Source organism: Buteo buteo, chromosome 11 (genome assembly GCF_964188355.1).
Source record: "Buteo buteo chromosome 11, bButBut1.hap1.1, whole genome shotgun sequence".
In the NCBI taxonomy this organism is placed as follows: Eukaryota; Metazoa; Chordata; class Aves; order Accipitriformes; family Accipitridae; genus Buteo; species Buteo buteo.
In genome coordinates, this window is record NC_134181.1 from 23,757,241 (window position 1) to 23,779,524 (window position 22,284).

At 57.3% G+C, this 22,284-nt stretch overlaps 3 protein-coding genes across 5 annotated transcripts in view; 1 reads left to right on the forward strand and 2 right to left on the reverse strand.

Moving 5' to 3' along the window:
• CNGB1 (cyclic nucleotide gated channel subunit beta 1) overlaps positions 1 to 10,808 on the reverse strand; it is a 41,807-nt gene extending 30,999 nt beyond the window's left edge. The window contains exons 1-6 of the mRNA XM_075040591.1: positions 5,355 to 10,808; positions 3,490 to 3,594; positions 814 to 920; positions 485 to 542; positions 283 to 340; positions 35 to 164 (exon numbers count right to left, since the gene is read on the reverse strand). Of these exons, the coding sequence (XP_074896692.1) occupies positions 35 to 164; positions 283 to 340; positions 485 to 542; positions 814 to 912 (345 nt within the window). The 5' untranslated portion in view covers positions 913 to 920; positions 3,490 to 3,594; positions 5,355 to 10,808. The remainder of the gene's footprint in view (positions 1 to 34; positions 165 to 282; positions 341 to 484; positions 543 to 813; positions 921 to 3,489; positions 3,595 to 5,354) is intronic.
• Positions 1,883 to 15,937, reverse strand: ZNF319 (zinc finger protein 319). 3 transcript variants are annotated; one of them, XM_075040588.1, is made up of 3 exons: positions 15,798 to 15,924; positions 12,262 to 13,903; positions 1,883 to 2,371 (listed from the first exon to the last, which is right to left on the reverse strand). In XM_075040588.1, the coding sequence occupies exons 2-3, from the start codon at positions 13,900 to 13,902 to the stop codon at positions 2,186 to 2,188; spliced, it is 1,827 nt and encodes a 608-aa protein (XP_074896689.1). In that variant the 5' UTR covers position 13,903; positions 15,798 to 15,924; the 3' UTR covers positions 1,883 to 2,185. The 3 variants fall into 3 exon arrangements, with proteins under 3 accessions (XP_074896689.1, XP_074896688.1, XP_074896690.1); XM_075040587.1 differs by having other exon boundaries at positions 1,884 to 2,371; positions 12,262 to 14,275; positions 15,798 to 15,937; XM_075040589.1 differs by lacking the exon at positions 1,883 to 2,371 and having other exon boundaries at positions 10,961 to 14,275; positions 15,798 to 15,937.
• USB1 (U6 snRNA biogenesis phosphodiesterase 1) lies at positions 15,928 to 20,974 on the forward strand. Its single transcript, XM_075040590.1, has 7 exons — positions 15,928 to 16,835; positions 16,950 to 17,101; positions 17,305 to 17,488; positions 17,983 to 18,036; positions 19,213 to 19,318; positions 20,192 to 20,275; positions 20,569 to 20,974. Exons 1-7 carry the CDS (start codon positions 15,964 to 15,966, stop codon positions 20,671 to 20,673), a joined length of 1,557 nt encoding a protein of 518 aa, XP_074896691.1. The 5' UTR covers positions 15,928 to 15,963; the 3' UTR covers positions 20,674 to 20,974.
• Positions 20,975 to 22,284: the final 1,310 nt, after the last annotated feature.

The following is a 22,284-nucleotide window of genomic DNA, read 5'->3' on the forward strand; positions in this document are numbered from 1 at the left end:
AATATGCCAGAGAGTTGCCTGATCTGTCACCTACCTGATCAGGAACATCAATGCTTGTTTCGAAGCTCTTCCCAAGTGCCTGCAGCATCCCTGGGGCCGGGACCGGCTGGGGAATCACCTTCTCCAGCCCCTGGGAGAGCCAGGAGAGCACACTGCTCCCCATGCTGCCAGAGAAGGGGGTGAGTCAGGCTGGGACCCCCCCCATCCCAGGCATTCAGCCCCTGACTGAAAGCAAAATCCCAAGCAAACCATGTTGCACGCTGGATGGTGCAAGAGCAATACCTCTCAAACACGGAGCCTTGATCCTCGGGCACCACAAATCCCACCTTCTTTTCCATTTCTTTAATGGCAGCAGGAAACAAAAATGAAAGCTCCCATCATGGCTCCGCCAGCCCCCAGCATGCTGGGCAGGAGGGGGACCAGCCGGTAAAGGAATGCTGATCCGCTGCCCGAGCCACTGTGTCCCCCTGCCATGGGGACTTACCCTTGGTGCGTGCATGGTCGGCAGCCTCCCCGGGGCCACTGGCCTTTCCCGTCGGTGCCTTCAGGGTAAAAGGCAGAAGGTGGCAGAGAGTGAGGCGCAGGGGACTGTGTCCCCCACTCAAAGGTGGCCGCAAACTCCAGGGACTCCCCGTCCTTCCTGCTGCCTCCCAGCAGCTCGGATGGGGGATGCATCCTAGCCCCCATCCCTCCCGGGGATGCTGCAGTGCATCCCTGAGTGCCGCAGTGCCGGGGCTGGACGCAGAGGCACCAGGCGTCTCTCCACTGTGCTCGCAGGCTCCCCGGTAACCCCCAAACTGGCTCCCTGCTCACCTTAGCTGTCTCCGGGTCTCGCACCAGGGCCGGGGGAGTCTCCTCCGTCAGATGGGGCGCTGGGGGCTGGGGAACCACCCGCTCGATCCAGCCCAGCATCCCTCTACCTGTGGGTAGCAAGGAGGGGTCTCTGGCTAGCGAGAGGCCAGCAGCAGTGGTGCATGCTCCCCAGGGAATACTGGGAGCACCAGCTGCTCACGCTGTCCCCAGGGCAGCCCAAAAAGGTCCTGCGCATCCTTCTATCTCCACGTCCTGCTTGGGAAATGCAGCACTGCAGCACAGCCAGACCAAAGCCAGCTCAACCCCTGACCCCTCACTGTTATCGGGAGCAAACTACACCCTCTATTTCAAGCTCACAGGCTCAGTTAAACTTGCTTTTCCTAAATGTAACTGCTCGTTTAGGTTTTTTTTTGCACAGCCCTCCGTGGCTGGGGTTGCGCAAGGAGAAGTGCTTGTGAAGCCGTAGCAGATAAATCACAGAAACTGTGCTGCTCTGCTCAGCGTCCTCTACGCTCCCCCTCATTTTTCATTCGAGGGATGGAAAACAATGGTAATTTGAGCTGAATTTGTTTATGAGCAAGTTCACATCCCAACACATGTATCAACTGATTCTGCCCCTAGGAAATGACTCTGCACCATCACCTTTCAGCCATTGCCCAGGGCCATGGTGGCCGCTGGGGCAGTCACCTGCCTGGGGCTCTGGGGAGGGCAGCAAAGGCAGCCAGCGCTGACTTGTTGTGGCTGCCAAGATGTTGATGGGGTAGGTAAAAATAAGATGTTGCAGAGCAGAAATTCAGTTGTTCAAGCTCTGTTTGCTTGGTCTTTTCAGGTCGTTCCCCCCCCCCTTCCCAGTGTAACTCCAGACTGGGATGCAACACCAGCGAGGTGAGCAATGCTGCACGTTCCCACACTTGGGTACAGGACAAGGGCTGGGGGTTCTTGCCCAGCTCAAACTGGGGATGTCTTCTGCTGCTGCCCCTCCAAAGAGCGCCAGTCTGCCCATAATACCCCTCCAAATACACCCCACCCTGCTCAATGAGTGGCTCAGGAGCAGCTCAGGCGGCCCCCACGCTGCTGCTCGCAGGAGGCACCCATGAAGGGCAAGAGAAAGCAGATCCCTGAGCTCCATCCAGCCCAGCCAGGAGACCGCATGGCAGTTTTGAACCCAGGTTAACACATGGCCCCGGTCCCATATAGCAGCAGGTTACAGGCTGGAAGCCGCTCAGCACTGGGCTCTTTACATTAACCCCTCACTCAGCTTTTGGGTATGCAGAATGCCTTCAGCTCCCTCAAGGAGGTTCATTGGGGGCTGCCCAAAGCCTGGCATCTTAAATCTTAACAAGACGAGGTTCCTGGGTGGGATGATGTGTCCTCAGCTCTTTGCTTGCCCCCACCTCGTGCAAGTCCAGGAGCCGGGTTTGGATGTGGCCAAAGCATCGCCCCACGTGGCACCTCCAGCCCCTGGCACACCACAGGCAGGCTCAGCTCTCCCAGAGACCCCCATGTCCCCAAAGCAGGACAGGGTGGCTGTAAAACACCCCCCAGGAGGCCTGATGACCTGAAACCAATTAAGAAATTGCCTTTTACCTCCCACTGGGTATAAGGGATTAAGAAGCTGTGAATGCCCCAGGAACAGCAAGGAAAACCTGGCAGCACAGCAGTGTTTCCACCCATGCTTTGGGAACTTCACAAGTCCCAAAGAAGCCTAGGGCCAACATACACTGCTGAGCCCAAACAAGCCCAGAGAAAGCCCCCCGGGCTAGAACAAGCCCCCCCTGCCACAGCCGAGGTCTCCTCCTCCTTCCATAGAAGCTTGCGCAGCTGTAAAAGCCTGGAGCTTAAGCCTGTCCTTGGCCCGGGAAGGAAAGTGGAGGGCTGGGGCCGTTCCTTTGGCACATGCAAACAAGAGAGGGGCAGAAACATTTGTGGGTCCCCAAAAAACTAGTTGCCGGAAGAAATAGGAATAAGCAGCCAGGATTTGCATGCGATGGCACCCATTGCAATCCCCCCCATGTCACAGGCACTGGCCGGTGCCACTGCCCATCGCGCCAGCTCCGCGGGGCTTGTGCCAGCAGGCGAAGGGCTCCAGTCCCCGAGAGCAAGAAGTGGGGCGCACACCCAACATCCCCATTCGGAGCAGGGAGCACCACGACCTTTCCCTCCCCTCCAGCATCAGATCAAACCTCTTTACATCACCCAGCTCCATCGCCCTTCCAGCATCATTCCCCATGGACGTGCCCCATCACCCCCCTGCCATAGACCTGGACCCCTGCCCTGGTTCATCCTCCAGCTATTTCAGAGCACCAAACTCCCCCGCGATGTGCGGCTGTGACCCCGCAGAAACCCCAGCCTTTTCCCTCGCCTCCATCGCTGCCACTTACCCCCACACGCTCACCGCCACCTCCCCGGGATGCCAACCCGGGATGTGCGGGCTCCCTTGGCCACCGCAGCTCACCACTGACCCCCCAAACCCACCCCAATCCGCTCAGGGCTCTGCAGGGATTAGCCCAGCGCTGCCTGCAAATGGGATTATTGGCAACCAGCTGTCCTGAATGCCCCGGCTCCCAGCAGACAGCCCAGTTTTGGTGCAGGATAGTGCAAAGAAAACCCCAAAATGAAGGAGGTTTGAGCATCCTCAAAATCCCCAGAGCCACCGAAGCTACCCCAGGCACTCACCAGCCAGGTGCAAGCCTGGTAGCACTCCAGGGAAGGCTGTCGTCTCGTCCAGGCGCAGGTGGGCGCAGGGATGCCCCGACAAGCAGCAATGGGGCTGCTGAAACCCTGTGGGGCGATGCAAGGGTGACGTGCCCAAGGATACTCCACCTGTGGCTCTGCCCCAAACCTAGAGGATCTGGGGCAGGAGGTAGCAAATCCATGCTGGGCTGAGCTAAGCCTCCCCTTGCTGAGCCTGCCAATTGCTGCTTGATCCGTTTACCTCCGGCCCTGAGTGACCGCCAGCCTTTCCCATCGTCCCTAATCTCAGCTGTGGTCACACCTTGGAATCCTGGTATTGGCATGGCTTTGCTGCTCAATGTCCAGCCCTGGCTTCTGTCTTTGGCCAGAGCTACCTGATCTGATTCCTCCTTCCCCAACCCCGGGGGTGTCCCCAGCCTGGCAAGCAACAAGTACTCATCCTGCCTGGCCCCAGACCAGCACCTCTGCAGCATTGGTTCAGAGCTAGGGAAACTGAGGCACAGAGCAGCCATCTCCCAAATCACACTCTGTTCCCGATCCGTCAGGCCCAGGGAAGCCGACCAAAAGGCATCTCTGTATTTCTGAGACACCGTTCACTCTGAAGCAGAATGATGACTGCTTACAGCTCAGCATTAGCTTCTGATTTTAATGGCAAAAACATGAATCAAAGGTGCTTCCTACGCTCTCCCAGGCCTTGTGGCTACCAAAGCCACTACCCAGTCTCAGCTCTCCCCCCTTTGCTCCCCACAACTCAGTCCAGCAGAGCTGTCCCTGCCCCAGCAGAAATCAGCAGCAAACCCTCCATGGTGGCCAGGAGAGGAGCTCAGGGCTCCCATCCCAGGCCAGGCAGCCCCAATCATCCTGCTTTCCCCCTCCTTGAGGTGGGCTCAGACCCCCAACTGGCACAGCACCCACTCGCAAACCTCCAGCCCCCGCAGCGCAATGGGATCGGGGTCGCCCCCACATGTCCCTTTGCCTCCCCAGCCGCTCGTGCTACCTCCAGCCCTGGTGTAGCCCCTGGCCAGTGGTCCCAAGGGGCAAGCAAGGCAAGCTGCATCCCCGAAGGCGCAGAAGCCCTGTACACACGTGCCATCGTCATACAGAGCAGATGGGCCACCACCACTCCTCCCCTGGCCCAGCCTGCCCCAGGAAACGGGATGAGCCTGGAGATGGCCACCACCAGGATGCCGCCTCCATCACCAGGCTGCAGGAGACAGGGAGTGTTGAGTGCCGGGGCAGGAGATTCTCCAGCACCCCAAAAAAAAAAATCTCAGTTTAATCCGTCAGCAACTTCAGCTGCCCCAAATGCATGCCTCCACGTGGGGGGAGGCAGGGGAGGCTCGGCTCTGAAAGCAGGGCACGGGGGCTGCTGCCTTACGCCTTGAAAACCCTGGATCACCAGGAAAAACCACCCCTGCAAAGGGAGCAAGCTGCAGCGGGCCCACCAGCCCCATGCGCAAGCTCCTGGGGAGAGGCAGTGGCTCCTGGACAGGCACGGTGTTAAATCGACTTGCTGCCCCTGCAGCAGGATCAGCAGTGGAAGCGGCACAGGCCCGAATCCTGCACCCCTCGGGGTGCAGCCTGGCCCCGGTCCCACCTGAGAAGACGGTGCTGCCTGAAAGAACAAAGCGACGCAGGGACAGTTTCAAGTGGACTTTTGCAAGCTCAGGCTTGTGAAATCCTGTAGCGAGGGGTTAAAAAAAAGTGGCATCTGCTGACGGCTAAACCTCCACGGACACTCTGAAGACACCTCGTCTTGGAGCCAGACCTGCCCACAAAGGCCTTTGACTTATTTCTGCAAGCAAATACCCAGGAGGAACCCTGGGGAGGGAGGTTCTGCTGCTTACCTGGGTGATGCTGCCAGCATTCCTGGCACGTTTGCTGAAGAACTACTTTCCATCCACTTCTGCTGTCCCTTCATTTGCATCCCTAGCTTTTATGTTCACGGGACAAGGCAGGAGGGACTGCTGATGATACCTGCATGGAAAATAGCTACCAACTAGGTAAGGTCTTCAGGAAAAGCAACCTGACCTTAAAGGGCTCTTAGTAAGTTACTGAGAGGATGCTGCTCCTACCAGCCGCTCCTGGTCCTTCCCCAGCCAGAGCCTGGGGCTCCAGCATGTGCAAAAATTACATGGCTTTGCTGTGATTTAGGGAAATCAAAGATGAGAAAGTAAAAGCCTGTGCAAAGCACCAGTGGTGCCAATGCAGTTTGCTCTGGCCTGAGGATATGGAATATTTCCTCAAACCACAAAGTTCAAACACGGGCACAGCTTACTATCGGCTGTGGTTTAACTTTTCATCTTCCCATGGAAATAATCCAGCCAGGAATGAGAAATTAGAGCAGCTGGGAAAGGTATCGCCCTTCTGCCACTGGGTACGATCCTGCTCGGTGGCACTAACACCCTTCCAGGGCTCAGCACAGCTGCCACGGAGGGACCAGTGACCCAGTACCAGTGTCAGCAAAGGGGAAGGGGGTCCTGCCCCTTCCCCAAGATGTGGACACCCCTTCACCTGAGCACCTCTCCACTGTAATTTAAGGAGCTCAGAATGGAGCAGCCAGCCAGGAAGGGTTGCTGAGATGTCTCCCAGCTGCAGGGTCCTGGGTGAGTGCTGTCCCCACTCTTATCTCAGTTTCCCATCCCATCCCCTTCCCAAACCTTCAGCCAGAAGCATTTTTTCAGTGATCTGGAGACAAGCACACATCTCACCTGGCCTGGGTGTGGGATGGAGCGAGTCAGGTCATCTGCAGGTAGCGGGCTCCTCTCTTGCTATGACAGAATTGAGGGAATGCAAACAAAACCTCTGGGAAAGCTGTAACAGTCATGCATGGTGCTGAGGTCCTCAGAGCACAACATGATCAGCTTCTGCCTCCTAAACAGATGCTCCTTTCTGGCAGGCAGAGAATCCTGCCTGCTTCTGCCCTGAAGCCCCAGCAGCAAGCTTTGCCCCAGGGAGGGAGCAGTCCACCTCTAGCAAAGGGCAAAACCACATTGCAGACTCTGCCTGCTTTTGCTTTCAGCCCCTGGGAGCCTGCCTGTACCCTGCATCTCGACTTTTGGTTACCAGGCAGATGAACCATCATTTCTCCATCAAAAAAGTTCAGGGGAAAGAAAGAAAACATGAAAAAAAAATACCAAGCAGAGCCAGACAGAGCACAAAGACAGACAGGGGAAGTGGTGCCTGGCACGTGGCCTCCGCTCCAGAAATCTTACACACCCACAGAAAGGTATAAATAACTATAAATTTATTAGTAAAGCAAACCCATTTGACACTCACACAGAAGAGCAGGATGTGTTAATACAATATATATACACACATACATGGAGTATCATCTTAGAAACACACGGACAGCAGTGTTAAAGGCACTGCAAGCCACACAAACCTCATCATCCTTGGCCGCAACTTCCCACGGCCCTGGGAACTCTGGCAGAGGCACAAGCACAGGTTAGGAGGAGCCCGAGAACCTCACTGGCCATGAAATCCCTCAGATCCACAGCTCGGAGACAGATGGAGACAAGCCCATAGTCCAGTTCCCACCTGTGGTCCTGCTCTCCCTGCCGAGCATCGCAGACACGCTGTGAGAGCAGCATCTTCATGTCCAGAAAGCGGCAGAGGCGGCTGCCAGGAGATGCTGCGGAGGAAGCCTGGCAGCTGGGGAGAAGCCGGGCTCACTGGGGCCCCATGGGAGAACCGCTGGCCCCAAACCTTGCCGGCCTGCCGTTATTGCATCTCAGCATTACGCCTGCATGTGCAGGAACCTTCCCGCAGGTGAACTCACCACCTAACGGAGGAGGAGTCAAACCTTGAAGAACAATAAGGTTTTTTTGCTTATTATTAATAGCCAGGCTCCAGCTGCAGCCTGTACTTGATGGTAAATACCCAAGGGAAGTGCAGAAAGTGCTCTCCTCCCTCCTAACAGTGCAAGGCCAGGCTTGAGCGCCCAGAGGTGGTCCCAAACCACTACCAGAGGACGCTTTCCCCCTTGCCCCCCACCCCAGCGTGTCAGCGCCAAGGCCAGAGCGTGCACGTCTTCCCACCCAGATCGCAGGGATGGCATCTGCTCCCCGGAGAGCTGGCAGGGCTGCCTGGCCATATTCGTGGTCCCAGGGGTGTCTATGCCACGGCTAAATCAGCACAGCCGCCTGCTTTATGCACACAGCCGCTCCGCAGGCATTCCCAGGGGAACTGAGCAGTCCGGCTCTACCCCAGCGCCATGACTTCTCCCCAGGACTGTCTGACAACCCTTCACTGACTTAACGCCCAGCCTTGGAGATGTGGCAAGGGGACTCACCATGGCAATGGCCGCTCTCACCCCAGTGCCCATTTCCTACAGCTCTGCTCTGGCTCCTGATTCTGGCTTTGACTCACTCGCCAGAGCCAGCTGTACCAGGGACACAACCTGGCCAAGCCAAGCTGCCAGGCCACCAGCATCGCCTGTACCCAGAGAGACAGATGGCCTCATGGGGGGGGGGAGGACCAGAAACACCCACTGGATTCCAGTGAGATTCGGATCCCAAACACCTGACCGCATCATCAGTGGTGTGGAATCACATGGATCCAGCCACAACCTGGGAGAGGAGTTTGGGGTGGAGAGAGGGTGGGAAAAAAGAAAAAGACCTTGCAAGCAAAATGGAAAAAGGGATGAAAACCAAACTGCTGCTTACAAATAAAGAATTGAACAAAGGACAAAGAAGCCTAGAAGGTCTTATAAAAGTATAAGCAGAATAGCTGTGGAAGGGAAGAGGCCGAGACACAGCTAAAGGCATCCAGTAGGTAGGGTAAGCGGAAGCGAAGATTGGAAAAAAGCCCAGGTAACAGACTACCTTCTTCCTGGATCCAGGGACCCAGAGGAACAGTAGCCCTAGAGAGCAAGATTTATCTCCTGGACAACATCCACGCTGCCTTCGGCCAGCCTAACCCTCCCTGCCACCTCCCCAGCAGCATCCTATGCTCAAGCTGCCTGCTGAAGAGAAAAACCCTTCGGGAGGGACCATCCCCTATTCCAGCCCTACAGAGCATCCTCAGGGGGTCTGGCAACCAGGTCTTGGAAGACATGCAGGAGCACTTGCCATGGGGCTGATGCAACACCAGCTCCAGCACAGCAACCGTCTTGGGTGCTGTGGGGTGGCAAATGATGCGAGAGGCCAAGCAGAGGCAGCATGAAGAAGTGTGAAAGTCTCTTGAAATAAATCTCAGAAGTGAAGTGCAATACGGGTACAGGTTTTACTGCCAAGAGCCTTTGGCCTCAACTGCTCTTTGGTTTGAAAAGAAACACCAGCAGTTAGCAGAGAGCCCTTTGCAGTGTCGTGCCCAGTGGACATTGGTCCTCCAGGCCAGCCCCTGCCTGCCCACCCAGCACCACACTTCCTGACACTCATGTGCCTCCTGCTATTTCCATCACCTTGTGCACCTCACAGTACAAAACATGACCCAAAGGCACAGCAACAGAGATCAACCTGCTCTCCCACCCCGCCTGTACCCAACACAGCTGCTTCTAACTAGACAATCTCCCTATAAAAATATACCCAAGGCTCTTGGCAGCCGCTCAGCCGCCTGCTCCGCACAAGCCCTCCACCCACCAGCACCAAGGTCTGGCAGCAGAAGCTACCATGGGCTTCTACTGGATTTGGGCTGTTGCAGGGCAGCAAACAAGATGAAGAGGCCGAGTCACCACAGGCAGTCCTACTTAATGATGTTCTAATGCCATACCAAGATGTTTTTGAACCTGGAGGCACCTACTCACAGGTACGGGCTGATGACCTGGACCTGGGCTCATCCCTGCCAAGCTCCTCACAGCATCCCTCTCCACCAGGCACAGGGCCCCAGGCGCACAGCCCTGATGATGCTCTCTCTGCCCAGGGCACTTCTTGGCTGTTGCCATGTCCTAAGAGGAGCTGGAGCTCCTCGCTGTGACACTGAGGGCTTTCCCAGCTGCTCAGCACAAGGGAAACACTCCCCAACACTCCCTATGCCCAGGGGACAGGATCCAGCAGCTCCACAGCCAGCGCACAGTGTGGAGTTGTGTCTGGGGCCCACCGCCATCCTCCTCTGCCCCAAGCACCTGAGGCTGTCCAGCCACCTGGTCCCCTGGGGAGGAAAAAGAGCAGGGCACAGCCATCCAGAGACCAGGCTAATGATTTCTGCAAACCCCTCCTCTAGCCAGCAGCTGCCCCAGAAAGAAATACAGCCACGAAAGCCCCTGGAGGCTCCAGCAGCCTCCATTTCATGCCCTCCTCCTACTAAAGATGAGCCTCTCTGCAAGCTCCCAGCTCTGGGCACTGATGCTGGCTGCCAGTGCTGTGCTCAAGCAGTCAGGGCGACTGCTAGACCCCTGGCTCAGTGGGACCTGCAGCAGCTGCTCCAGGCAAGAGCAGAGCTAACCATGGCCTGAGGCAGGAACAGAGTGAGGGTTCAGGTGGGTGCTGCGCTGCCCAGCTGGCCCCAGTCCCATGCTCACAACCTCCATCACCACCAAGCCCTTCTGTAAAGACAGGATTAGCCTTCCTTGGTTTGGACTCATTTTTTACTCCTACAGTAAAGCATACACTGAACTTACTACATATTAAACAGCAAAAACCAGCCATCTAGAACCAAAGAGCTCTTTAAAAATCCAAGTTATCACATTTTTTTTCTTTTTTTAAAGATCCAGTATGACATCGAGTTAAACTATACAGTATTTTTTAATGAATATTAACAAACTGCTTTAAAAAAAAGGCAAAAAAATAAAAAAGGAAAAAGAAACGCTGACAGAAAACTCGGTAGGAAGTTCTACATCTTTGAGGCAGCATGAAGTAAGATCCCTCCTCCTTGGGCAGCAGACAGCAAGGTCTGCTTTAATCTCCTTAAAGCTGCGCATGAAGAGTACTCAGCCCCAGGGTCAGGTCTGTCACTGAACTGTCTCTGTCCCCGAAAACGCACTCCGTTTCCCCTCACTGTGCTGGAAATGGAAACAAAAGCCTTTTTCCACCTTTCAGATGAGCGTCCCCTAATAGCAAAGCAGGCATAGCCCAACCCTCTGCAAGGTTAATCTATCTATACTTGCTGTGGACAACATTTATTAAACTTAATCACCTGTGTAGCACATGGGCAACTTCCTGGCTGCTGTTCACTAATCACGGCTTGTCACAACACTCCTACCTCATATGAAGGCCAGCCAAGATCACAGAAGAGCTGAGGCTGGCAGGGACCCCTGGAGATCATCTAGTCCAACCCCCTGTTCACGCAGGGTCACCTACACTAAGTTGTCCAGGACCACATCCAGTCAGGGCTTGAATATCTCCACAGATGGATACATAACATCTTAGTATCTCCAAAGATGGAGAGGGAAAGGCTGGTGGGCAACCTAGTAAGCACGCCTTCAACTTCCAAGGCATCTAACTGGCATGTAACGGGTCTCTCGGTCATGAGAAGCCAGCAAAATCCTGCAGAGGAAAACACCTGAGGCTGCATCGACCTTGCTAGGGGAAATTTATTTAAGTGATGTTTACAAGAACTGTGCAAAACCTGAAAAATACAGAAGAGGTAAAGAAAGAGTAAAGGGGTAAAACAAGACTCCTGCAAGAGGGGAAAAAAAACACACTCCTCCTTTACCCACTGCTAACCTTCCCCTCCCTGTGAAGCTGAGCCCACAGGCCAGGAAGGATTCTCCTGGCTTACTCTGGTTCCCACCAGCAAATCAGACACCAAGCCCCTGGCACACGGTGTGGGTTACCGTCAGTAATGGTAACACCTCCAAAGTTGTAGGTTAGTAGTAGTGTTCGTCTCGCCCTTTAGTGTTCGAACTGCTGGGATGGCCCTTTGCCTGACCCCCCCTGGAGGTACACTAACAGCCCAAGCGGTGCAAAGAGGGAAGGGGCCTGGAGGTAAGTCTTGGCAGGAGACCTAGGTCCCTCAGGAAGCAGCTCTTAAACGCCAGGCTCTCGGCAAGGAGTAGGGCACGGAGGCTCTCCCCTCCACACTCTTCGGTAGCGGCGCAGCGCTTGCTACTCTTCCCCATGTTGCTGGCAGGGACAGGGGGTGGGCAGGCTCGCTCAGAACCCTTGCAGAGTGTGACAGACAGCGACTGCAAAAGCAGCAATGTCAAAGTGCTTTTTGGAGCTGTGCAGCCCCATGGCTTTTCCCTTTCTACACTCTAGAAAGAGGGAGAGCAGGGGAGTTTGGGGCAGTCAATCAACGCTAACGATCTGAAATGGTCCTTTCAGCTCAGCTTGGACCAAGAAAGGTGGGAGATCCCAGCAGCAGAAACCTGCTACTTCCTCGCCGAGCAGCGCACCCCACAAGAAGGGGGGGCTGGCTCTGCCTTGCTCCCAAGCCCTCTCCAGGAGGAGGAGAGTTACCCAGCCCTCCCCACTGACCCCGCCAGGCAGGGCAGGGGAAAAAGACTGCACGCGAAGGGCTGGTGCCCACAGCAGACAGGTGAGCTCCCAGCACTGGAACTGCAGGTACACCACGAACTACAGTCCAGGGGACACCAGGCAACTACAGGCATTGTTTCCTCTCCCCACTTCCCTCCTTTCCTCTCCACCCCGTCGAGCTTTTCACGTCTTCTGCTGGCCCTACGATACAGGTGGCGTATCAACCACAGAGGCCAGAGGAAAGTTTACCTGCCCGCCCACCATACCTCCCCTTTCCCCCAAACTCCCTGGAGGCCGTCTACAACCGAGGAGAGGGAAGGGGAGGCTGAGGCTCAAGAGCGTCACATGCAAGCTGAAAGCCGCCGAGGCGGGAGGCTCACGGCAAGCAGGCAGCCACCTGGTAGGCGCCCTCGGCCGTGTGCTGGACGCTGTGCTCCTGCAGCAGGCCCAAGTCCAGGAACCGTTCCCCGCACCACATGCACTTGTACTGCTGCTCCCGGGCATGCACGCTGTGGTGCTTGTTGAGGTGCTCGCGCTGCTTGAAGGCCTTCTCGCAGGAGGGGCACTTGTAGGGCTTCTCGCCCGTGTGCACGCGCCGGTGGCGCTGCAGGTCCGAGGCGTACTTGAACCGCTTTTCACAGTCGGGGCACTTGAGGGGCTTCTCGCGGGCCGGGTCGCAGCGGTGCTGCACGAACTCGGAGGAGGAGAAGAAACGTCTTTCGCAGAGCGTGCACTTGAGCGGCTTCTCGGCACAGTGGGCCAGCTGGTGCTTCTGCAGAGCCGAGGCCCGCTTGTAGGACTTGTTGCACACCGCGCACTTGAAGGGCCGCTCCGCGTTCTGCACGCACTTGTGCCGCAGCAGCTCTGAGGATTGGTTGAAGCCTTTCTGGCACACGTTGCACTTGAAGAGGTTTTCTATGCCATGCACGTGCTGGTGGTACACCAAGTGCGAGGGCTGCACGAAGCCCTTCTCGCACAGGTTGCACTTGAAGGGCTCCTCGGCCTTGTGCGTGCGGCGATGGCGCATGAGCGCGTACTGCTGCTTGAAGCTCATCTGGCAGAGGTCACACTTGAAGGGCCGCTCCTCGCTGTGCGTGCGCTCATGCTGCCGCAGGTCTGAGGGGCGCTTGAAGGCCTTCTGGCACTCGCCGCAGCGGAAGGGCCGTTCCCCGCTGGGTGTGCAGGGGTGCTGCAGCAGCTCCGACGACTCCTTGAAGTGCAGCTCGCAGACGTTGCACTTGAAGAGGTGCTCCCCTGAGTGCGCATACATGTGGCGCACCAGGTGGGAGCGGTGCTTGAAGGTCTTCTCACACACGGTGCATTTGTAGGGCCGCTCGGAGCTGTGTGTCCGTTTGTGGTGCACCAGGTGGGACGACTGGCTGAAGCTCTTGTCGCACAGCGTGCACTTGTACGGCTTCTCACCCGTGTGGATGCGCTCGTGCCGGGACAGCTCCGAGAGGTGCTTGAAAGTTTTCTGACAGATGGAGCAGCTGTAGGGCTTCTCTGAGGGGTCGAGAGGCTGCGAATGCTCTGCCTCGGGAGGCTTGTAGGTCTTTTCACAGATAGAGCACTTCATGGCGTTGCCATTGTGGACATTGTGGTGCTGCGCCAGCGAGGTCAGGAGGGAGAAGCCCATCTTGCAGACGCCGCACACAAAGGGCTTCTGCTCCACCTGGATGCACTGGTGTTCGAGGAGGTCGGTGGCCTGGTGGAAGATCTTCAGGCACTGGGTACACTGGAAAGAGCGGTCATGGCCTGGCAAGCACTGGTGCTCATGGGGGTTGGAGAGGTGAGCGAGGTCGTGGCCACACACACCGCATTTGTGGGACGGCTCTCCAGCCTGGATGGGGGCGTGCTGGTGGTGCTGCAGACCGGGGTCCGGCTGGAGCAGGATGCCGTAGACAGCACAGCCCAAGGGGTTGTCAGCAGTGCTGGGCGGGATGGAGTGCTCTGGGAGGGCGGCTGCCCCAGCGTGGTGCTGCTGCGGTGGCGGCGGCTGCTGTGGTTGCTGCTGTTGCTGCTGCCAGCTTTCTGACATGCTTGGGAAAAAAAAACGGGATTTTAGCAGTGACAGCTTCAGCTTCTCAGTTGAAAGGGTTCAAGTAAAAACAAAAATCAAAAGTATCCAAGTTCCTGATTCCCCGTAGCTGATCCCCTGAAGTCGAGGACAGAAAATCCAGCCCACAGCCAGGATCTTGGGAAGCAAAGAGGTGACTGGGACTCCAGAGCCTCCTCCTTAGATCAGCACAAGTTCTTTGTGGACTGATTTGGTTTGGCTTTTTCTATTTTGGACAAAAGAACAGGAGGCAGAAGCAAGTGCCTTGAAGACAAGAGGAGGCCCTTCTCCGTGATGGCTGCAATGTGCTTGCATTTGGGAAGGGCAAGGGAAGCAGCCCAGGGAGCAGCTCGCTCTGCAAGGAAGAAGACAGCTCATGTCAGGTCTCGGAGAAAAGAAGGGCAAGTCTCTACCCAACCTTCTCCCACAGCTCACTTTGAAAACTCTCCTGCGTCCCTGCAAAGCTACCAGGAAGCCAGCGTGGGGGAGCTAATCAGAAGCGGAGCCCCCCTTGCTGTTGCATGAAGGGCCTGGGACAAGGTATGCTCAGGCGAGAAAGTGTCGGGCTCTGCTCAGCCACAGCCAGGCACGTGTTTGAGTGGCACACTCTCATGAGAGGCAACACAACTGCCCAGGTCCCAACCAGCTCAGCCATTACCCCGTACGCTGTCAGTTGCTGGATCTCTCAGCCCCGCTGGGGGCACTGGCTGAGAACATCGGGGTCTCTGCATGGGCTGAAGTACGCCAAATGCTGTGCAATCAAGAAGCTACTGGGTTAGATTTTACAGATATCAAGGCAAATCCCAACCTGATCCCACCCCAGCTGAAACACCCCTGTGAAACAGTTCTGCTCCTCCTGCTGCTCAGGTATCGGGCGCGTTACCCAAGGGATGTATGTTAAGAGATCTCCCCCTCTCCGGGCAGCACTTGTAGACTAGAAAGAGCCAGAGAGCTCAGGGGAAGGTTTGCCCTCAACGTTATCCCATCCACAGACAAAACACAGAACCCACAGGTATCGTGCACAGCACTCTCTGTGAAGATAGAAGAAGTGTTAAAGCAATGGCTCAGCTGAACGTCCTACCAAACCATGGAATAAAAGTACACTGGAGCCAAACAACGCACACCAGAGGTGCTGCCTGGCCTTGCTATAGGGCATCACAGAGGTTTTGCTCACTGAAAGGTTCCGGTCTTTCTAGAGATGTCCAGTAAAACCTGCTATCAACTTAGAGAAGAGTAAAACCCACCAGTGAGCAGCAGATAGCAGCAATGCCAACACACCTCAAGAGAGAGGAAGTGTCCAGGCCTTGGCAAGAAGCAGCAGCTAGCACTCCTGGGCGAGGAACCCCACCCCCATAAGAGCACACCCGTTTCTGCATCAAACCGCCTGCCCTCACCCAGGGCAAGTAAAACCTTGGTCTTCCAGGGAGGTGTTTGTTGTATTTAAAACTAAGCAATAAGGAGCATCAGAGGAACCCACTCCCCAGGGTCCCCACCTCTTCCAGCATTCAGCTGAGACCAGATTGTGCCCCACAGCTTAGGGAACACCAGACTGCACTTCTGCCTACAGGGACACCGCGTTACTTTGTCCGCCAGCACAATTTGGGCCAGTAAAACGCCCAAAGGTCCCCACCGCAGCCCTGCTGGTACGCAGGATCTCCTCTTTCTCCTACATAGTCGACACGAAGGGAGGGCTCGCAGCTACGATACCTAGCACCCGAGCTCGACAGGATACAAAACTTCAGCACAGCCCAGCCACCACCCCAGGCAATGTTAACCGTGGCAGGAGCAACCCAACGGCGAGGGCATCCCAGACCATCCGGCCTAATGGGGAGGGGAAGCTCACGTCCCCCCGGCAGGGAAGAATAAGAAATACCAACCTTGGCTTACCGAGGGCTCTGCACGGGTACCCGAGTCGGCGCCAGCTCCGAGCCTAACTCATCCCTCCGTGGGAGGTGGGAAGCGACAACCATTTAAGGAGAGAAGACGGGAAAGCAGAGGTACTTTCAAACTGGAGAAGCGGCCCGCGGCACGGCCCGCTCCGGCATGGTCCGGTCCGACTCCCGCCTCCCCGCCGTCCGGGCCTCCCACAGCCGGGCCGAGGCCGCCTCAGGGAGAGGCGCGGCGGGGCCGCGGGGCGCGGGGGCGGCCGGGGAGCTCGCAGGCCAGCCGCCGCCGCCGCAGCCCGCGGCGAGGCCCGTCCCGCCGCTCGCCTCTCCCCATGGGACGGGCTCCTCCGGCCCCGCCGGCCTGCGGACAACCGCGGTGACGGCGGCCCGAGGCCTTCGCCGCCGCCGCCGCGCCGGGAGGCCCCGCGGTGGAGTGGGGGGGGTCCCTGCCCGGCCGGGGCCGCCCCCGCCCCGGCGAGGCCCACACAAAGGGCGGCGACGGCGGCCGGGCCCCTCACCTGCGGCGGGAGGCCCCTGTCAGCCCGCTCGCCGCCGGCGGGACCGCGGCCTGCGCGCTCCGCCCGAGCCCCGCGCTGGCGTGGCGGGGGGAGCCGGGAGGAAGAGAAGGAAGGAAGGAAAGGGAAGGGAAGGAAGGGGGCGCCGGTGCCGGAGGCGGGAGGGCAGGCGGGCGGGCGGCGGCCGCGGGGTGCGGACGGGCGGGAGGGAGCGGAGCGGGCCGGGCCGGCCGCGGCGGCGGCGGCGGCGGCGGAGGAGGAGGAGGAGGCGGGGCGGGGCGGGCCGCGGCGGCTGCCCCCTGCCGGGCCGCGCCGACAACAGCGCCCCCGCCGCCGCCCGCCGATACCGGCACCGAGACCGCCACCGGGGGGGGGGCCTGGGGCCCGGAAGGGCCCGGCGGGCGCCGGCCATGAGGGCCGCGCTGGTGGGGTACAGCAGCTCGGAGGAGGAGGAGGAGGAAGAGGAAGAAGGGGGGCGCCGGGGCGGCGGCGCGCAGGAGCCCCCTCAGGCCAGGTGGGGGCGGCGGGACGGGCCCTTCGCGCGGGGGGGGCGGTGGCGGCAGCGACCAGGGCCGGGTGAGGAACGCGCGGCCTTCATCCTCCTCATCCTCGTCTCCGGTCCTCGTAGTGCCGGCCGCCCCCGCCTGCCCGTCCCCGCCGGCCTGCCGGGCGATCCGGAGCCGGGGGAGGCCGTTAGCGACGACAGCTCCCGGCACGGCGGCCGCGTCCGCGGCTTCCCCCACGAGCGGGGCAGCTGGGCCACCCACGTCTACTTGCCCTGTAAGTAACCGCGGCCCGGCCACGGCGGGACGGGACCGGGAGGGGAGGGCGGGACGGAGCCCAGCCGGGTGAGGCCCGACGAGCCCCCAGGGCCAGCCGGTGCTCGGCGGGGACGGGAGCCCTGGGGGAGCCGGCTGTCCCCGGTGGGCATCCGCGGCCGATGCTCCGGGGAAGGACCCGGCTCTGACCGCGCTGCCTCGCAGACAGAGTCCAGGAGGAATTCCTGGAGCTGCTGGAGCTGCTGGTCTCCCGTGCTCGCACCTACGTCTCCTCGCTGGCTGCCATGGAGGAGTTCCACCTCAGCCTCTCGCAGTGCGTGGTGCTGCGCTACCACTGGATAGAGCCCTTCGTCCGCTCCCTCAAGGAGCGCCTGGCCTCCTTCCACAGGTAGGGATGGCGGAGACCCGGGAGAGCGCTCCTCACACCCTTCCCGCTCCCTCAGGGTCTGCCTTTCACCAGCGTCCGCACCCTAAGCTGCCTCTGGCAGCTGCTGCTGCTCCAGTAAAGTCCTGGGGGTTTTCCTTTCTGCCTCGGGATCTGGCACCGGACAATTCAGGTCTCAGCTTTCAAGGACCAGGCCAGAGCTGTGCCATCCTCTGAACCGCGGATGGTTTCATTGCTTACATCTGGCTCAGGTGCCCGCTGAGCATCATCTGCCTTAGGGCTTCTGTCACTGTCTGGGCTTCAGAGGGCTGGAAACCAGGAGGGAACGGATGAACCTGAGCCCAGAAAGGTTCTGGTTGCTCTGATTCGGTCCGACTGCGGCACACATTTGCCTTTATCTTTCCACAGCTCTGTAGAAATCCTGTCCCCTCTCTGTCTTCTGCTTTTTTCTTTTCTTTATTTTCCTACCAGCTGAAATAGGATCTTTCTTATTTCAGGTTCTTTTGTGTGGCTGACCAAGTGAAGGTTTACACCAACCAGAACAAAACCAGGTGAGTGAGCAGCAGGGCAGCCTGCCTGCTGGAGGAGAAGGCTGGGCAAGGTGCTGGGTGGATGGGAAGCATCACCCTGTCTGTCCCATGGTCACCAGGCTGAGCCATGCGATGGGGCAGTACACGATCACCGCGTCTCCAGAGGTTTCATACCTTTCCCCAACCGCTTGCACAAATTTTTAGCTTCAGCGCTGATTCTCTACAAGCCATTCGTCTCGTTCATGGTGGGTGAACCTCAGGCTGCAGGATTTCAGTCTTCTGAAGGGAAGAGATCTGTTCACAACATGACCTGAGGCAGGCCTTTCTGCTGGGGTTAGGTTCGTGCTATGGTTTCACAGCAGCTAAAGGAGGCAGCTGCGTTCGCTGCCATCTCCCATCTAGTTTGTTCTGTGGTTTTGCAAACCCTCGTGCCAGCCTAAGCAGCCTGGGGCGAGCAGAGCTGGGGGCCACCTCTTTTGGCAGTAGTGCTGGTTGTGCAATTGCAGTGCAGGTCTTCCAAGAGCTGGAGAGAAATAGCTCGGATGGTGCTAATATTCCCGGGTGTCAGTTCAGAAGCCTGATTCCAGCTGAATGGAATTAAGTAGTTTAAATGTCAAAGCAGAGGTGATTAAAATTGTGAAGAGCCGCTGAATGTAGCAGGAATGATAGCCCATGAGAGTCATGGGCAGGATGAAGTGGATCCTGGGTGAGACTTGCTCTTCCCCTCCCCTCCTGGAGTCTAGAAAGCATCATCCAGACAGTCCTTGAGGAGGTAGCTCTTTGTCACGTCTCTCCAGCTTGGTACTTCCTGTTCCCTGCTTCCTCTCCTACCGTAAAACCCCTCTGGCAACTTCCGCTTTTTGAATGCAGCTCCTCCATGGGTATGGTGCTCTGCCAAAATACCCATCGAGTGCATCCTTTGCCAGGAAAATGAGTTTTCATGTCCAAAAGGTGCTGAGTTAATCTAGTAAATCTACATGGTGTATCATCCAGTCCTGCTTCTCCCTGCTACCATGTCTTTATTTCTGTTTTTCTTCAGCATATGGTCAGTGTCCTTGAATGCTTAAACCTGGCATTCCTCAAGTTATCTTTTGTTGGGGGTAGGGAATTTGCCCCGTAGAAATGCAGGGCTAAGTATGCTTATGGCTGCGCATTCTGTGGCATGAAAGGATGCTTGCTGTCTCGCTTTTTCTTTAGGACCTTCATTGGCTTGGAGGTCTCTGCTGGGCATTTCCAGCTGCTGGAGCTGGTCTCGGAGGTGGACAGAGTTCTGGAGGAATTTGACCTTCCCACGTTCTACAAGGTGAGGCATCTCCCACTTGATTCCCTGCCAGTCCAGACATGCCAGCTGGTTCCCTGCTAGAGGTCCTTGAAATGTTCACCCCAAATAAACAGGAGAAGGGAGGTTAGCCTCTGAAATGGTCTCCTCTGGGCTGGTTGGTGATGTTCATACTTAACACCTTGAACACAATCCTGCTGGGAACGGGCCTAGCACAAGTCTGACTTCTGTATTGCGTCCTGTGCAGGAGAGTAAGGATGTTAGCTATCTGATGGCCTCTCTAGAATCAGGTTTCCAGGGGAAAGGGCCAGAGCATACGTCATGGTCACTGCCCTGCTGTGCCTGGAAGCAGGGTTGTCCTAGGATTGAATGGGCTTAAGGTGAGTGCTGTGGGACTGAGGGCAATGCTTGTGCCTCTTCCTTGGGTGGTTTCCTGGGGTATCAGTCCAGCTTCTTTGCTTGGTACTAGCTTTGGGGACAGGTTTTGGATTTTGAAGGGCCAAACCCTGATTTCTCTGTCTCCAGAGCTGAGCAGGGGGCTCTTGTGGGTTATTCAGAAGTGACCCACCTACCTGCTCCAGGATGGTCCATGAGAGGTTCTCTGTGCAGTTGGAAAAGCTTCTGCAGAGTTGACCGCAGAGAGGCTGGGAACTAAGCAGCCTTGCCCACTGGTGTCCAAAAAGGCTGGGGTGGGGAGCCCAGGACTCATCTCGCCTCCAGCACTGTCCATATCAGCTCTGCAACTGTTGAGCTGACAGAGGGGGCTTCCAGCTTTGGGATCCTCCCACCTCTGCAATCCCAGGCAGGGCAGCATCACACCAGATCTCCCACTGCAGCTCCGTACATTGAGCAAAGCCTCCTTTAGCCCTCACAATCTGATCCCTGTTTTGTCTTCAGGACCCGTCGTTCCATATCAGCTTGGCCTGGTGCGTCGGGGACCTGTCCGGCAGACTGGAAGGGCAGTGTCTGCGGGAGCTCCAGGTACGTCCCCACACAGTGTGGAGAGCAGGGGAAGAGCAGAGCTGGTGTCCAGCCACATCTCCATGCTGAGGGCAGAGAGTGGGAAATTCTCTTCACTGAGCAAGACGACCTTCACTGGCTTGAAAGAAGAGAAGCTTTTGGGGGGAGTGTGAGCTAAATCACCCTCCAGAGGGAAGTCAGAGGCTTGCAGCCACAAATGGCCTTGTCTCTGACTTGGTTCAGAGAGGGAGCTGCTGATCCCATCCTCTGGCAGATCCACCCTCCTGCTACTGACACCTGCATCTGTTTTCCAGGACATCGTGGATGGGTTTGAGGACTCGGCACTCCTGCTGCGTGTCCAATGGGAGGAAATCCGCTGCAAGTCGGGGAACAAGTACTTCTCCTTCCCCTTGAGGTAGGGGCTGGCGGGGCTGTGCATTTCAGAGCCTTGAAGAGCCTGATGTTTAACCAAGGACCGTTCTCCAGCGCAGCTCTGAGTAGCATGGGCTGTCACGCACCTCCCACGCTCTTCTTGCCTGCTCAGCATCTCTGGGGTGTTTGTAGCCTCAAGTAGGGCTACATCCAAGTTTGAGTTGCTGGCTGAAGAAATGTGTGTTTGTAGCAGATTTCATCCTTGCTGCTGTATGTGCTGCAGTCAGCACCAGCGGTTCCAGCCATCCCACGGTGGCTAATTTTGCTGATTTTTTTTTTTTTTAAAAAGAAGAAAAAAAGTTTCTGTAAAAGCCATAGTTGCCTTATTGGAAGGAGGAAGAAGGTAGCGTGGGAAGCTGTTGCTAAAGGGAGAGTGTCTTGCACAGTTGGAAATAGCACTACCTGATTGTCAGGAGGTTCCGAGCATGCTTTGAGTAGCAAGAGACAAGAACATGGAGCTGGACTGTCTCGCCAGAGCATCTCCCTACTGTAAGCCAGCTCGGACAAGTTCCTGTGTCATGTTCTGCGTCCCTCTCACACTGATGCTGCCTCTATAGAGAAATTTCAGTATCTGATCCTTTTGCCAAACAGCAAAAGATGAAATCTGGAGGGGAGAGGTTGGAAACCCCTCGCGTTCCAGCACTCCAGGCTGGGTCTAAAAGAAGAGCTTCGGTTTAAGACTGTGGGTGCCATAAGCCCAGGACCTTTTTGGTGGGCTGCTTCTCCTGGGAAGCTTGCTGCCATGTGTGGGCGAGCCCAAGAGAGGGCAGTGTCAGCTTTTCCCTGAGCTGGAAGGGCAGTGCCCGCGGGGGAGCCAAGGGCTGGCAGCTCCTGCCCAGGCTCCACACTTTCTCCCTGTGGGACCAGCACCCCCGGTGCTGTGATGACCCTGGGGATGGCAGGCTGGACTTGGTCCCTTGGGCGAAGCTCCTTTTTAATCCTTTTGTTCCTGCGAGGAGGTCGGCTGCAGCCTCTCGTGTAGCTGGAGAAGGATGCCGATGTGCTGCCCTGAATCTTTCATTCCATGTCTGTCTGATGAAAGACTCTGGGACTTCTGAGCAGTAAAAATCTGTCTCCTCGTGTCATAAAACTGTTTCTGTGGTATATTTCAGCCGTTCCCCTTCAGACATGCCCAGCTCCCACAGACTTCAGATGAGGCGATGCCTGCAAGCGCTTCTGCGAGCTCGGTGCCGCGCTGCCGGTCCTCGCACATGAGAGCCCTGGGGCTTCGTGGCCGTGGGAGCACCTCGGCACAGGCGCCAGCGCCTGTACGATAGCCGGTTTTCAAAATCCTTAACAAAATTCGGTTAAGTCTGTGTGGCCACTTAGTTTCTGGGATGGGGATCTGCGTGACAAGGCACGCGATTACACCCGGAGTTTTCTTTTGGGGAAGGAAAAACAAAGATATATTTAGACCCCGGGGACTTCCAGCGAAACTGGCTCCGGCACGACCGGTTTCTCCGCGGTCCGAGTCCAGCAGTGTCAGGTTAATGCTCAACCAGCGGCCCCGCTCCCGCCCCGGCGGGGCCCGCCTTGGCCCATCGCCCCGTTGCGTAACTCCGGTGGGCGTCGGGGACCCCGCTCCCGGCTTCGGGGCT

What these genes read in the sequence shown, in the direction of transcription:
- USB1 (XM_075040590.1), top strand. Translation starts at nt 15,964, where the DNA reads ATGGTCCGGTCCGACTCCCGCCTCCCCGCCGTCCGGGCCTCCCACAGC. An exon ending in CACCCACGTCTACTTGCCCT is followed by an intron (nt 17,102 to 17,304) that starts GTAAGTAACCGC and finishes GCTGCCTCGCAG; the next exon opens with ACAGAGTCCAGGAGGAATTC. An exon ending in AGTGTCTGCGGGAGCTCCAG is followed by an intron (nt 20,276 to 20,568) that starts GTACGTCCCCAC and finishes TCTGTTTTCCAG; the next exon opens with GACATCGTGGATGGGTTTGA.
- ZNF319 (XM_075040588.1), bottom strand. Translation starts at nt 13,902, where the DNA reads ATGTCAGAAAGCTGGCAGCAGCAACAGCAGCAACCACAGCAGCCGCCG. An exon ending in CGGCCGAGGGCGCCTACCAG is followed by an intron (nt 2,372 to 12,261) that starts GTGGCTGCCTGC and finishes AATTGGTTTCAG; the next exon opens with GTCATCAGGCCTCCTGGGGG.